Source organism: Salmo trutta, chromosome 17, assembly GCF_901001165.1.
Source record: "Salmo trutta chromosome 17, fSalTru1.1, whole genome shotgun sequence".
In the NCBI taxonomy this organism is placed as follows: Eukaryota; Metazoa; Chordata; class Actinopteri; order Salmoniformes; family Salmonidae; genus Salmo; species Salmo trutta.
Window position 1 is genome coordinate 27163304 of NC_042973.1, and position 16882 is coordinate 27180185.

At 41.4% G+C, this 16882-nt stretch overlaps 1 protein-coding gene across 3 annotated transcripts; it reads left to right on the forward strand.

Moving 5' to 3' along the window:
* The first annotated feature begins 1211 nt into the window (after positions 1 to 1211).
* On the forward strand, positions 1212 to 6242 carry LOC115151971 (synaptotagmin 1). Of its 3 annotated transcripts, none has more exons than XM_029696356.1 (7): positions 1212 to 1495; positions 2054 to 2235; positions 2438 to 2517; positions 2769 to 3182; positions 3254 to 3373; positions 4755 to 4866; positions 4988 to 6242. In XM_029696356.1, exons 2-7 carry the CDS (start codon positions 2067 to 2069, stop codon positions 5296 to 5298), a joined length of 1206 nt encoding a protein of 401 aa, XP_029552216.1. In that variant the 5' UTR covers positions 1212 to 1495; positions 2054 to 2066; the 3' UTR covers positions 5299 to 6242. The 3 variants fall into 3 exon arrangements, with proteins under 3 accessions (XP_029552216.1, XP_029552215.1, XP_029552217.1); XM_029696355.1 differs by having other exon boundaries at positions 1213 to 1495; positions 2046 to 2235; XM_029696357.1 differs by having other exon boundaries at positions 1213 to 1495; positions 2089 to 2235.
* The last annotated feature ends 10640 nt before the right edge of the window (positions 6243 to 16882 follow it).

Genomic DNA, 16882 nt, shown 5'->3' on the forward strand with positions numbered 1-16882 from the left:
TGCTCATCTTGTTATTTTTTTTAAATAAAGACAACGCCAAAATAACAAAACAGTCTTGTCACACTCACACAGGCAAAACAAGAAACAATCTCCCACAACACTACACCAAACAATTACCCATATATAGGACTCTCAATCAGAGGCAACGAGAAAGCACCTGCCTCCAATTGAGAGTCCAACCCCCCATTAACCTACACATAGAAATACCACAAACCAGAAAGAACATAGAAATACAAAACATAGAACATAGACCAAAACCCGGAAATAATAAATCAAACACCCTACTACATAAATCACCACCCCGAACCACATAAACAAAATACCCTCTGCCACGTCCTGACCAAACTACAATAACAAATAACCCTTATACTGGTCAGGACGTGACAGGGACCAACACTTTACATGCTGTGTTTTTGTTCAGTATATATGACATACGCTTAATTTGCTGTAACACTGATACTGTATGCCTAACCTATGTTATTAAAATAGACAAGTTAATTGTACTGTAGGCCTATGTGCAACAGGTTGAAGTGGCAAGTAATAAAATAGTTGACATTCTGTTTTTCTTTGAGAAAGCTGTTCTTATTTGTATTTATTAGGGATCCCTCTTCCTGGGGTCCAAAGACATTAAGGCACTTACATTACATATAAAACAAAAGATAAAGCTTTGGATAAGTAACTTCCCATGTGACTTCTTTGTAAACCACAAACTCTAAGAGGATATTCAATAATAATATTTTATTTCTGATCAGTGAACGATCCGGTTCTTCTTTATGTCATTATACAGAAATATCCCACTGTTATGTCTGAAAGGGTGATGTATTTTACGGCTCCCTTTTCCATTGAAAAGCATTTTGGTGTTATTACACAAAATAGTAATGGAGAGTATTTATTTGTACTACGTGTCTTTAGAACATTTTGTAAGTATCCTGCAAAATAACATTTATCCCATGTGTTATCCCATATGACGCATAGTAGGAGTTTTTCTGATGTTGGATGAATCTGAAATACAAGTTGTGCACAAAAGTTTTTAGAAAATGAGGAACAAGGAAGAGGATATGATAAACTTTTTCATCCGTATGTTAAGAATGCTTTTGTTTGCTCTTTAGTTATCCAAACACTATTAAGTGAATGCTGAAATAATTCAAGCCTGTTTTATTTTATTTGCACTATCTTATCATTCATCTGGCAGCTATTTGGGTACTGCATGTGATAAACCTTATCTAGCAGTGGCTTTGCAAATAGTGCTGGTGGAACAATGAGCCAGAGAGTAATGTGAAACCGTCTATCTACAAATGACAAGGCTGCTTGTGGAGAAAGCACAATAAGACGAGGCAGTCTTGAAACTTCCTTAGAAACTAATCAAACCTGTTAAACCAGGTGGTGGATAGGCAGATACTGATGGGATCAGTAAGTCATTTTGCCAGAGGATGAATGTATGGTAATGGACTCAGGTGACAGTGAATGGAGAGGGACAGACGGATGATGTCATAAGGTATTAAGTCTTATTTTCTTATTTCACACATATCACATTGTGTTTAGTCTTTTACCATAACTGTAGTTCTATCAGATGATGTTTGCCAGTGTGTTACTGTATATTTGTATCTGCCAATTGTAAATGAATGGACAGAATAGAGTGATTAAGGATATAGGGTGACTTTATATATACAGTACTTGTACATTATGTGTAATACTGTAACATGTTATTGGGGAGCCAGATGATATGATAGATATCTTTAGTTTACTTATCTGATATAATTTCCTTGTTATGACAGTTGTTATAGAGCAACACTAACTAAAAACATGTATCTCTAAAATGTAAATGTGCATTAATAATATGAACCTATGATGGGTCGAACATGAAAATGTTCAAGTAACATTCCATAGAGGAGACTGTGGTCTAAAGTTTGTTACTGGATATCATGAATGTTGTTTAACCATTGAGAATTGCACACATTTTGCATATACTGTAGGACACCTGGGTAAATATATGATTTGAATAGAACATTACAAGTGCTGAAATGATATGGCATCCTGCTCTGCAGGGTTTTAGATGGCAGAGAGACATGAGTTTCCTTCCCACTGTAGACCTGTCTATTGGGGACCTACGCATGCCCTTCAATGAAGAGGTCAAGTACTGTATCCTGGGAATCTCTGTAACCCTCTTCCTGATTGCTATGGGCATTCTGGTGTGGCAATTCTACCGCTACTGCTCACAGGCTCCAAAGGAACCTGGTAAGTTAACTAAAATGAATAAGTTATCAGTTGGTTGTTGGTCCATATATGGGTCAAGTACCAATGTACAGTAGAACTGGATGGAATAATAATTAAAGTACTGAACATTCTTTATCGCAAACTCCTATATTTTTTGGATAAGACTTTGGCTCATGAACAGGAGACAAGTTGTTATGCTGCTTGAATTCTCTATTTAATGCAGTGGATGACTTACTTTCATCTGATGGCAAGCCAGCAAAGACAGGAGACCTCCACACGGAAACCCAGAGGCCTAATTTTAAGGTTAGAGCACTCTATTACTTGTAACCATTAATTCCTTTGGTTACTCACAAGGAACACTCTCCCATTTTGTCTTATGTCTACACTGAAATATGGAGCAACAAGCTTCTACTATGATGAATAGCTAACATTCTGTGTGTATCTTTGCAGTCGTGCTGTTCTTGAATGCACGTAAATCAAACAGGGTTTATCTCAGTGAGCTGTGGTTTAGAGAACGCACTGAAATAGACAGTATGACCATATCTGTTCCCCAGGTGGAGAAGCTCCATGAAGATGCACGGAGGTTGAGCCGTTGCCTGTCCATGGGCAGCCATGTGGAGCTGCCCAGCCTGGGAAACCAGCTGGACGAGGAGGTGAAGGGCTCCTTGCGCTTCTCCCTCTACTATGACCAGCTGCAGTCCAGACTGGTGGTCACCGTCCTGGAGGCCCGGGGCCTGCCGGTCAGGGACTTCAGCCGCAGTGTGGACCCCTTTGTGAGGGTTCGGCTGCTATGGGCCAGGCATGATAATGAGGAGGAGAAGGAGGAGCAGTCCTCTCCTTCACTGCAGTGTTTGCTCCATGAGTGGCAGTCCCGTATAGTGAAGGACAGCAGCAGCCCTACGTTTGGGGACCAGTTCTCCTACTCTATGGAGGAGGAGGATGTCCCTCACACCACCGTCAGGTTTGAGGTACATAACGTGGTGTTACATTGATTAGCTAATTAAATCAGATAACCAAAATTATTTCCTCTTTTCTGCAGGTCAGAGACTTTGATAAGTTCTCCAGGCATGGGTTCCTGGGAGAGGTCAGAGTTTCTCTGTGTGATATGAAAATCACATACCCTCTTGAAGTACTGGAGGATCTACAGACACCACAAAAGGTGGATGATACACTCTATCTGTACCTACACTCCACTACGTATTTATTTGGTCAGTGAAGCTAAAACATTGATTTTGACTTTATACTCCAGCATTTTGGATTTGAGATCAAATGTTTTATATGAGGCGACAGCTCAGAATGTCATCTTCTATTTGAGGGTATTTTCATACATATGTTTTACCATTTAGAAATGAAAGCACTATGTGTCTATGCCCCCAATTTGAAGTATTTGGACAAATTCACTTATAGTGTGTTATATATATTTGTTATTTTTTTTAACCCATCCACTCTTTGGAGGACACATATCTTGTTTGTTTTTTACAGCTTTTCTGCTACATGCACAGTACCAGTCAACGGTTTGGATAAACCTACTCATTCAAGGGTTTTTCTTAATTTGTTTTACTATTTTCTACATTATAGAATAATAGTGAAGACATCAAAACTATGGAATAACACATATGGAATCATGTAGTAACCCAAAAAGTGTTAAACAAAAAATATATTTTGATTTGTTTAACACTTTTTGGGTTACTACATGATTCCATATGTGCTATTCCATAGTTTTGATGTCTTCACGATTATTCTATAATGTAGAAAATAGTAAAAAATAAAGAAAAACCCTTGAATGAGTAGGTGTGTCCAAACTTTTGACTGGTAAGAGTGTGCAAGCTGTCATCAAGGCAAAGGGTGGCTACTTTGAAGAATCTAAAATATATTTTGATTTGTTTAACACTTTTTTGGTTGCCACATGATTCCATGTGTTATTTCAGTTATTCTTCAATGTAGAAAATAGTAAAATAAAGAAAAACCCTTGAATGAGTAGGTGTTCTAAAACCTTTGACCGGTATTATATTCTTATTTACAAAGTGACTCCAAAATGATGCAATAAATGTAGCATTCATTTATATTGGGCAAAACGTAATCAAGAAACACAAACAACAAAAAAAACTGCAAATGCATCTAACAAGTTTGTAGAGTCACACATGTGATGTAGTCATTGTGTGCTAGGAATTTGGGACCAAATACTAAACTTTGACTAAATTGAATACACTGTAAGTGAATTGTTCCAAATACTTGACACCTTCAGATGGGGGGGCTAGATACATAAAGTGCTTTCATTTCTAAACGGTAAAATTGATATGTATACAGAAACCCTCAAATTAAAGGTGACATTCTGTACTGTCGCCTCATGACTTGCCTAGTTAAATAAAGGCTAAATAAATAAATATAAAACATTTGATCTCAAATCCAAAATGCTGGAGTATAGAGCCAAATTCTAACTTTTAGCTTCACTGTCCAAATAAATACACAGTATGTTCAAGTGATATCAAACCTGTCTGTGTACTGTCATGACTTTAGTAATACAGTATTACAATTTCCAGGACATGGTTGGAGAGGTGCTTCTCTCTCTAAAATACCTCCACACCCTCCAGAGACTGGAGGTGGGTCTGCTGAAGATCAGGGCACTGCCTCAGCAAAGTAAAAAAGACCAAGGTAAATGCCACTTTTCTTGTGTGATAAACTAATTATTGAGCAGACATTGCATACTGTTGCATTGTAGATACAGGTAGGATTGATTGGTGATTGTTTAAAAAAGTTAGTTTCATTTTTCTAGTTCGTTTGTACGCCAGGATCAGTGTCCTCTGCAACCAGTTCAAGCTGCGGCACCAGAAGTCCACTGCTAAGACCCTGTGTGAAGTGACCGTCTTCAACGAAGTCATGATGTTCACCCTGCCAGACCCACAGATCAGGGCGTGCTGCATTGTGGTCTCTGTGTACGAGATCCATGCAGACAGGAAGTCAGCCAAACGCCTGGTTGGCCAGGTCACCTTTGGAAAGGGAAAGAGGTCAGAGGATGAACACTGGCGTTTGATGATGCGATCAATTTGTCAGCCAATAGCAAAGTGGCATCCGTTGTTGATCTGAGGTCAGCCAGGCCCCCTACTTTGACTATGTTCTTGTAATGTACAGTTGATGGTTTTCACAAAATCTAAGATGAAACCTCATACTCTTCCATGTATAGTCACTATGCAGGACAAGCAAATAGAAAGAGTGGCAACTTACAAGAACTTGGTTTCTTGATAGATGAGTGTCTCACCTTTAAACCTCAAGTCAAAGGTCTTGTGAAAAAGCTTAGGCTCAAGTTTAGTTTTTATTTTCATAATAAGTCATGTTTTTCTTTTGAAGTGCGAAATTGGCTTGTTTCCGCTATTTTTGTCCCTGTAATTGATTATGCTGATATCTTGTACATGTATGCCCCTGTGGAGTCATTATGTATGCTGGACACTGTGTACCATTGGGCGCTGAGGTTTATTACTGACTCCAAAGCTCTCACACATCACTGTATCCTCTACATGAGAGTAGGCTGGCATTCATTCGCTCTTCGGAGATTACATCACTGGTCATTTTTTTATTTATAAGGCCATATTGAAACAGCTCCCATTTTTGTCCAACAGACAAATGAAAACTATCGCCTGTGCTCACTTGACTGTGTTTGGTGATTGTGCCAAAGGCTGTACGGAGACATGGAGAATAACATTCCAGTTCCACATTTCAGGAGCTTGTCCCTTTATATTAGTTGAAAGCTAAGTTAACACTATAATGGGAAATTATGGAAAGTTATGGAAAATGAAGTGGGGGGGCTGTCAATATGTTGACTCCTAGTTGCACCACACTTTCCCATATCATCTTGCTGTTCAGTGTGTAAATTGGTGTTTTTTAAACTGTAGTTCTTTGTGTTTTACGTTGTAAACGTGTCTGCAACTTTGTGTGCTGCTATTTTGGCCATGTCTCTCTTGTAAAAGTGTTTGGTCATCTCAATGAGACCGAACTGGTAAAATAAAGGTAAAATAAAAAAAAATGGAAATGTGTGGAGGACCAAGATTACTAACATTTCGTTTTTCAAGCTATTTCTCAAAATTGATATCACCTCTCTGTGAAAAATAGACTATGCTTTACTATTATACTATACTGAAACGATGTGGATAAATCATAAGTTCCAGCTGCTCACCTGATATGAGCAGTGCCTGATCACCTGTGAATATTAAATACTATATATACAAAAGTATGTGGACACCCCTTCAAATTAGTGGTTTTGGCTATTTCAGCCAGACCTGTTGATGACAGGTGTATAAAATCGAGCACGCAGCCGTGCAATCTCGATGGACAAACATTGGCAGTAGAATGGCCTTACTGCTCAGTGGCTTCAGTGTGGCACCGTCATAGGATGCCAACTTTCCAACAAGTAATTTAATACAATTTCTGCCCAGCTAGAGCTGCCCCGGTCAACTGCAGGTGCTGTTATTGTGAAGGGGAAACATCTAGGAGAAACAACGGCTCAGCCGCAAAGCAGTAGGCCACACAAGCTCACAGAACGGGACCACCAAGTGCTGATGCGCTTAATGCGTAAACATCGTCTCTCCTCGGTTGCAACACTCACTACAGAGTTCCAAACTGCCTCTGGAAGCAACTTCAGCACAATAACTGTTCGTCGGGAGCTTCATGAAATGGGTTTCCATGGCCGAGCAGCCGCACACAAGCCTAAGATCAACATGTGCTATGCCAAGCGTCGGCTGGAGGGATGTTAAGCTCGTTGCCTTTGGACTCAGGAGCATTGGAACCATGTTCTCGAGTGATTAATCACACTTTACCATCTGGCAGTCCGACGGACCAATTTAGGTTTGGCGGATGCCAGGAGCACGCTATCTACCCCAATGCATAGTGCCAACTGTAAAGTTTGGTGGAGGAGTAATAATGGTATGGGGCTGTTTTTCATGGTTTGGGCTAGGCCCCTTAGTTCCAGTGAAGGGAAACATTAACGCTACCGCATACAATGACATTCTAGACGATTCTGTCCTTCCAACTTTGTAGCAACAGTTTGGGGAAGGCACTTTGTTTCAGCATGACAATGCCCCCGTGCACAATGCGAGGTCCATACAGAAATGGTTTGTCGAGATCTGTGTGGAAGAACTTGACTGGCCTGCACAGAGCTCTGACCTCAACCAAATCGAATACCTTTGGGATGAATTGGAATTCCGACTGCGATCCTGGCCTAATCGCCCAACATCAGTGCCCGACCTCACTAATGCTCTTGTGGCTGAATGGAAGCAAGTCCCCGCAGCAATGTTCTAGCATCTGGTGGAAAGCCTTCCCAGAAGAGTGTAGGCTGTTATAGCAGCAAAGTGGGGACCAACTCCATATTAATGAAGTGCACAAAGATTCTTAACTTATGATAATTGTTGCATGTCAGCATCACTAGAACCTTGAAGATATCTGTTTAGTAAAAAAACATTCACATATTTATACATTCTCAGCTCTGAACTTGGACTCCCACAAGCAGTTTAGGTACGTTCATCCTGGTCTAGCGTATACCTTTGTTGACCACATGAGGGTGCTCTGCTGTAACTTGTTAGTAATGATGAGCTTTCCGACTATTTTCAGTGGGCCAAAAAGCCTCGGAATGCCCGTCGACCAGATTGATGCGCTGTCCCTTCTATTTAATCATTTTGTAATTTATCTGCAGAAAAACATTGTTTAAAGCTCTACAAGCAGTGGTGGCAGTGTGCCATTTAGGGAGCCAAATGAACGGCTCTTTCACCATTCAAAAAGAGCCATTTGTTCGACCCATCTACTTATTAGTAATGCTGCTTTCAAGACAACTTGGAACTCGGAATAAAACTAAGTCAAATTTTGATGTCAGTGATTTTCAGATCAGCAAGTCGGAGCTCTAGAAATAGGCCCGAGTTTTAATTAAATTGTTTTATTTTTATTTAACTAGGCAAGTCAGTTAAGAACAAATTGTTATTTACAATGACGGCCTACCAAAAGGTAAAAGACCTCCTGCTGGGACGGGGGCTGGGATTAAAAAAATGTAAAATAAATAACATAAATATAGGACAAAACACACATCATGACAAGAGAGACAACACAACACTACATAAAGAGAGACCTAAGACAACATAGCAAGGCAGCAACATCTGACAACACAGCTTGGCAGCAACACATGGTAGCAGCACAAAACATGGTACAAACATTGGGCACAGACAACAGCACAAAGGGCAAGAAGGTAGAGACAACAATACATCACGACTTGAAATTCCGAATTGGGTGATTTCCGAGTTCCCAGTTGTTTTGGATGCGGCATAAAGGCCACACATGCGTCATGTGTCACACGGCTAAGGGCTGTTCTATTGCACGACGCAACGCAGAGTGCCTGGATACAGTCATTAGCCGCAGTATATTGGCCATATACCACAAACTCCCGAGGTGCCTTATTGCTATTATGAACTGGATACCAATGTAATTAAAACAGTAAAGAGAATGTTTTTGTCATACCTGTAGTATACGGTCTGATATACCACGGCTTTCAGCCAATCAGCATTCAGGGCTCAAACCACCCAGTTTATAATCATTCATATATACTGTAGCTCAGGGGTTCTATTACTGTACTTTCCCCAGTTTACCAGCTACTGTATGTCATGATACTTTATTATCTAGTCAGTTCTGTCCACACATTTGTCTGTAATGCTAAGACACAACTGTCAACAAGACTCCCATGCCAAACTATACAGCTATGACGGTAGTCTGAGGATATGCAATATTCATAGACATGTCTGGCTTTGCGAGATCAGTCATCACATAGTCTATCATGCAGTGTTTGTCCTTGATGTGGCTGTGCTGCAACAATCTGAGGAAAAACTGAAATGTGGCAGCTGAGTCAAACCCCAACCTTACTCAAGACTAGAGAATGAAGAGCAAAGAAGAACGATATGGATCAGAACAGAAGAGAGTTCTTTGAGTTCAGACTGCAACCCCAAAACTTGTGCATTCCCAATCACAAAATAAAACACCACAAAACTTCTCTCAACACTGTGAGCTGCTGATGTGAGATTAGTAGCCAGCTTGCGTCTCACCCTTTCAAGGCCATTCCCAGGCAGTGCCCACCCCTTCTCCAGGGCAATGTGCTGTTAGCTGGCTGATACCCCCCTGCCCACTATCTCCTAATTTGTCTGTCCGTGAACAGAGGCATGAGAAAATAAACCCAGAGACCTTGAGATGGAAGGGGCTTACTGCCATGCCTTTAGAGGGGCGGCAGTCTGCCTGCAATTACTGTCCACTCAATGTCATACAGCTGTTAGGGAGGGAAAATTATCTCCAGTCTACTAAGGGGCTTACACAGTGGAATGCACACTATGAACACAGCCATACACTCTTTAAGTGGTCCTGCAGCTTTCCATTTCATAGTTCCGTTCTGTTTGAACAATGAAAAGTTGCTCTCATCACGTTTGATTGATTCAGACTGTAGTAAGGTGCAGTTACAAAATATCGGTATCAAAATAGTACAGTTACGTCATTGTCATTAACTGCTCTGACATTTCGTTTATTGCTCAGTGTGAAATTAGACGTAAACATTTAGCCACCGTTGTTTACCGCTCTCCTAAACCTCCTGGGATCTCCCACACAGTGAATACAGCTGAGAACGTCTCTTCACCTGTGGCATCATCTATCATTTATAGAAATGCAAATTGGGTGAAAAAAAAAAATACAAATATACTATTCTAAGTATCAGCCATAACAGGGGGTGTAATTTGAAGTTGTATCAGTCAAAGATGTGTATTTTACAGCTTGGCTTTGAGATGCGAGTATGGGATGTCCTGGTTAGAAACATAAGTTTTATTTGCTGCAAGCCACAGCAGAGCTTGATACTGTATACAGGACTTTCAGGATATACTGTAGGTCAGGCATCACTAATGGGTGAGCAGTCAGCACACTTTACTCTAGACCATTATATAAGTGACATGCAGCCAATCATCTGCCTAAGAGAAAAATTTAAATTCCATGTGCTTTACGCTTGCTATACATATTCCAAGCTGTATCACATCCGGTCGTGATTCGGAGTCCCATAGGATGGCGCACAACTGGCCCAGCGTCGTCCGGGTTTGGCCGTCATTATAAATAAGAATATTTTCTTAACTGACTTGCCTAGTTAAATAGAAAAATATATTCCCACTGTCAATTGGCTCTGATGATGTCAATAGAGTGGAATGTTGGGTTACATAGGAAAAGGTTGTGTGGAAGTTTCTTCTGAGTTTCAGAGCAAAGCTTTTTGAATTTACCATGTAGGATCAGCCATTCTTAGTTATTTTATTTGAATGTTCTGAAAAACAACAAACATAACTCCCAACAGGTGGGATATGAGCATTTCTTCTTTGTCAGAAGACAATTACTCAAATACTGACATTGAGTGTGGTACAATTGAAGTTGTGTGAAGTTTGTGTTGCGGCCATCTGACCTCACAGCACAGGAAATCGTAACAAAGCAGAGAGGTCTCTTATCCCTTCAGCCCCTCCCCTCTGACAAATTCCACATTCCATTCTGCATCTCCCACATTCTTCCCTTGGGTAAAGTCTAGAAGTTTCCAAGCCCCTGACAGACCTCAAGTTCCTGTGAGGACTTCACAGTCCTCATTCTCACTGTTGTCCTGTCTTCCCTTGTTTTTCCTCCCAGTTGAAATACAATTCTCACACAGGCATCTTTGAGTAAGCGTTAGAGACGAGCCAAAGACCCACCTCCCCCACAATAAAAGCTGTCTTTGGCTAACTACTATGTCTCCCACTCTCCCTGCAGTTGTCACAACCTGGCTCTTAGATGGTGACAAGCAAGGGAGTCCATGTAGGCAGTTAAGGAGTAACACAAATATTTGTTAAATAACTAAAGTATAAAACTACAAAGGAAAATGAACCTGTGAAGTGTGAAAGTAGGCATGTGAGGGGTGTAATGGAGACATGGATGAAGGTAAAATGTGTGTCAGTGTTGAAGGGTGCACCTAATCAAAAAACATAATCAACCACATCAAAACGGTGCTTGTGGAGAGAGAGCCAGGACCAGGCACCAGGAACTTCTCCTAGTTGATCTCAAACCCAGGTGCAACTTGTCACCTCAACCCAATCAACTCCACCTGTCCCCAATCTGCAAATGAAAGCAAAAACAGAGGCAGGGAGAGTGAGGGGGCGTACCCCCCCCATAAAAATCGTGGACTAAGAACCCGAAAAGAAAACCCACACAAATACAACTGGTCAAAAACCATAACTAATAAAGGTTGACAATTCTATACAAACCATTTTAAAAAATAAATACAAAAAAAAGGTAAGATGCCCACCAGATGCCCATGACCCCATCCAACCACAGTACCTGGAAGCAACAATTTAAGAGAAAGAAATGGAGACCGAGCGACAGGAGAGCAGAAGTCAGAGCAACATAACGGACAAGACCACCAACCGAAAAGAACAAACACAAAGGCGTCCAAAGATCTACTAAATCGGTGCACGGGAAAGCACATCCACAACTTTTACACGTCGTACATCCAAATGGAACACCTGCTGGAACAAACACCAGCGCATAATCCTGCGATTTGGGCAAAGTATGGTGTGCAGGAAAAAAGTTGCGGTCAGTGTAAACCACAATGGGGACCACACCTGACCCCACATATACTTCAAAATGCCTTAATCTGGGCGTTGCAGCAAGGGCCTCCACCACTGAATAATTCAACTGATAAACTTTCAGGAGAAATAGCTAACAGGATGTTCAACACCATCTGCTTGAAGCAACACGGCACCTGCCTCCACATTACTGGCATCCACATATAGGTTGAAAGGCTGTTCCAATCATGGGGCAGCCAACACAGGGTCAGAGCTAAGGAGCAGTCTCAAATTTTCAAAAGCACTGACAGCAGGAAGTCCAGATCAACAGATCAGTCAGGGGTGCTACAACCATGGAGAAGATGCAGCAAACCCCTGATAATACCCAACCATACCTAGGAAGCGTTGCAGCTCCTTCTTGGTGGTGGGCGGTGGAAACAGATAGCGGCCACTTTAGCACGCACCAGGAGAACACGACCCTGCCGAGGTAGGTCGCGGTTGCCTGGGCAAACTCACATTTGGTTAAGTTCAGTGAGACAGGCCTCAGCGAAGCAATCCGAGTCTGTATCTGCACCAGATGTCGCTCCCAAATGTCACTATAAACAACCACATCTAGATAAAACAGTACAGCCTTCAAGGCCAGAGATCACCCTATTCATAAGATGCTGAAACATAGCAGGAGCGTTGCGTAGGCCAAAACTCATGACAGTATAGGAGAAAAGACATGGAGTAATAAAAGCAAATATTTCATAAGCTCTTGATGACAAAGGCACCTGCCAGTAACCATTCAGTAAATCAAACTTGCTGACAAACCGGGCAGCGCCAACCTGGTCAACACAATCTTCCATCCGTGGGAGTGGGTAACAGTCAGGTTGTCACACTTAACCTTCCGGTAGTCAGTGCAAAATCTAAGAGAACCATCTGGCTTGTTCACCAAGAGACACGTAGAGGCCCAACTGGAGAATGATGGTACGGCGATATCATTAACAGGCATGTACGTCATCCGAGTCCACGTGACGTAGCTTCCCAATGACACACGATAAAAACGCTGTTTAATGGGGACAGCATCCCCAATATCAATAACGTGCACTGCCAAACATGTACGAGAAGGTGTGTCAGCAAACAAAGACTGAAAATCAGTGATCAAATCAGTTAATTCTGCTTGACAATTAGACAGGTGACCCAACAAACTCCAAATTCATCAACCTACAACGCAAAATACCATCAGGGCCTGGCACCCCTTCTTCACACTGCCACTGTATGTGAAGGTAGAGTGGCTGACCTCAGATCAGAGTCCACCAAAAGAACAGGACTAACCACGTCAGTTTTAGCACAGTTCTGATTTAGCCAATTCAGAAGACAAATGAGCATAGGGCTTTAACTAATTGACATAGCAGAGCTGATTCACCTTTCTGAGCTCAGGGGTAGCAATTACAGTTCAGATCGGACAATTGGCGAACCACAGTGTGGACTGCTGAATTTGGCCTGAAAAGGAGAAGCGACAATGGGCAGCAGGGCCAGAACCTGGTCCCCTGGACTAAATTGTCACGGCTCAGCTTGTCGGTCAAACAAACTTTTCATCCTCACCTGAGCGGATGCTAGTTTCTTTTGCCATTTCACAAGACACATACAACCTGTGTTAGAAAACACAAACATGACAGATTTGGGGGCTGCTCAACCACCTTCCCATCATCTGATACAGTAAGGGGACCACACAGCATGACCAAGAACAAGGTCACTAGGAAAGGTCACCCAGTGCTCTGTGATACTTCTTTAACAGAGAGTAGCAACCAGTGTAACCCTCTTCCCAGTCACATGCGTACTGCACTGAATTAGGATGTAACAGTGACTTCGAAGTCTGATGAAACTGCTCAAGGGCCCCTTGACTCTGCGCATGATAAGCATTGGCTTGATTATGTTTTATACGCAATTGTCTCAAGACTTGCGCAAATATGTGAGAAGTTGGAACCCTGATCACTGAATAGAGATGAACTGTGACAAAGCCTTCACAAGACTGTGGTAATGTTGCGAAGTGGATAGGCTGCAGGATATATCGTAGCCTGACATCAGTTAACAGGTAGGTGCTACCAGCTTTAGAACGGGGTAAGGGTCCAACACAATCAATAATCAAATGCTCAAGTGGCTGGCCTGTAACAGGAGTAGGTTGTAGCAGGAATGGCCTTTACATCCGATTAGGCTTCCCAGTCAGCTGACAAACATGGCATGTTTTGATGTAAGCGGAAATGTCTTTAAACAAGGCCAATAAATATTACGCAAATTTCCATCATAGGTTTTACTAACCCAAGGTGACCAGAAATATCATTACATGTTTTCAAAACTAGATCAAAGTTTAGAAGGAACCGCAATCTGAACAATAGCATCACACACACACCACTTTTGCTGTTAGTGGTCCATTTCCTCACCAACAACTGATATTGAATATAGTAACCCTGGACAGCACTCCTTAACTCAACCAGAAGTACTTGCTCAAATAAACCTTTTAAAGGTAGGATCAGAGGACTACTCCATCACAAGATCACAGGTAAATATTTAATGGATTATCAAACTGTTCGGCTATGTGTTGTGTAAGTTCCGTTTTGACCATAGTGTCAGCACGGGTCATAGCACGAGTCACAGCGCATGCAGAGAATACATATAATCTCTGTACATTTTCATCAATAATCCCTACATGGGATGGGGTATGAGATACCACCAGAGGAGATGTATCACGCCAGACACGGCTAAGTTTATACCCAAAGTCACATGAACACCGTCAATGGGCAGAAAGGGAGGCACCCCAAGGGAAACCTCCTTGCACTAGGTCAGATATAGGTTTGACTTTGTGCAAGGGTACAGACAACGTATTCAAACCTAGCTCTTGAATCAGGACACTGGTTCCTGTATCTGTCTCCAGAGAAAAAGGCAGAACGACTCCAAAACAAACATTTCAGAGGCACCAGTGTCTCGCAGAATCTTTACTGGCACTTGCACATCACTACCCAATAGTGAAACATAACCCTGTGAGACAAACAGCGAATAACCAGTACTAAAAGTTTGACAATTCTTGAGCAACAGGATTAACATGAAGGAACAGGCCCAGCTAACAGGTTTTAAATTTGTGCTGGCCAAGCTGCTGACCTTTTTACCAAGGACAAGACAAATTCTTCTAGTGGCCTTTACCTTGACAATAATTACAGATTTTACTTATATCATTCTGTCCACTTGAACCACATTCAGATCTAGATGAAAATGCATCATTACCAGAACCAAAGGAATTTGCTGACTGAAATCCACTTGAACTGTTCCTCTGCCCCCAATCTCACATACAGGACCCTCCAAAACTGCCTTTGTGGGTCAGTATGTACTCATCTGCCAAAACAGCAGCTTCAGATGCACTCCTTACTTTATGTTCATTTATATAGGTAGAAAGACAATGCAGGACAGATTCTTAAAATTGTTCAAGGACCACCAGGTTGCACAAATCTTCAAAACTAGTGACTTCTGAAGCAGTACACCAACAATTGAATTAACAAATCCTGTGAAAACTCAACATGGGACTGTTTTTCACCTTTCAACGTTCTGAAATGCTGTCGATATGCTTCAGGGATCAACTCATAAGCATGCAGGACAGCAGCTTTAACCTTCCCATAATCGTCACCATCTGTAGCACTAAGATGAATAAGCCTCCTGAGTCCTACTGGTCAAAACACACTAACCTCAAAGTACGGTCTGCTACACGTTCAAATACCATTAAAAACAAATAGATCCTGATCATTTTAAGTAAAATTAAGCAACAACCGGAGAATACCAGCAACATCAAAAGGCAGAGAACGACCAAGGGAAATACATCCCGTTTGGGGAGGTTGAGTAGTCATTCTTAAAAGAAAATTCACCTGAAAGCTTGCCTTCTGACAAGTTCTAACTGCTGATGTTGCAACAGTTTAGCTTGTTCCAATCCCGCTACACCCTTCCCAAATAAAGTTATTTTTGCTGTTTCAACCTTTCCAAATGTTTGTCATGATTTAGCTGCAATAAAAGTAACTCCTTTTTCTGCTCAAATGTCAAACCAGTACTAGACACAATTGGTACATCCAATACAGCAGGACTAGGTTCACCCAATTCTGCCTTCAAAATACCAGCGGAAAGCAAATTAGCTGACAGACTTCATTGTACCCTTGAGATGGTTGTCACTAATCTCAACATGATAGTCACTCAACTTCAAAAGCTGTTCCTTCGTAAACTGCATAAGCAACTCTTCAGAAGGAGCACGGACAAAATCCTCAATAGACGCCATAACGCCACTACCAAATGAACAGTAGTAGCCCAAACTTTGAACTGCCCTAATGAGCACAAACTACAGAACAAGTACATAGCTGACTTAACAGTGCAAAAATAGGTGTATTACTTATGTTCCCCCAAATCTTATTGTTAAACTTAACCCTAGTTGTCGGTGGCTTTGCGGCGGGTATTGTTGCAGTAGCGCACGCTGGCACAAAGGAGAAACCAGCTCGCTGGTAACCAACCCCGAACCACAGATGTGCTCCCAGCGGGAACACACCGCTATACCTAACGGGGAAAGACCATAGCTCTGGGCAATGAGTTATGGCTGCCTCAACTTCTCACTGTCATACATTGCAAAGACAACTCACCTCCACAAACCAATGACCCAACAGGGAACGGAAAGTGTCTAAGGACTGTACATGAAGAGACTTCATGGTCTTCTTGCCACTGATGCACCAAATAAAAACTTGTATTAAATAAACAAGTCATCAAACCAATACCTTAGAAGGCAGTCTAAACCAATTGAAGTGTGATTAAACACAACTACAAAGTCAACATGTAACTTCAAATATACAATAGCGCATACAAATGGCCAAATAGCCATACAGACTTCTGGGACAATACCGGAACTAAGCAAAGACACCAAAGAGTCACCAATTAACATACACACATACATACACATACATACGTGTATATATATATATATATATACATACGTATATATATATATATATACGTATATATATTATATAATATATATATATATATATACGTATATATATATATATATATATATATATATATATTATATA

Bases quoted from the DNA above. Each gene is read 5' to 3' on its own strand.
- LOC115151971 (XM_029696356.1), top strand. From the start codon at position 2,067: ATGAGTTTCCTTCCCACTGTAGACCTGTCTATTGGGGACCTACGCATG. The intron at 2,236-2,437 runs GTAAGTTAACTA...TATTTAATGCAG, and splicing joins ACAGGCTCCAAAGGAACCTG to TGGATGACTTACTTTCATCT. The intron at 2,518-2,768 runs GTTAGAGCACTC...TCTGTTCCCCAG, and splicing joins CCCAGAGGCCTAATTTTAAG to GTGGAGAAGCTCCATGAAGA.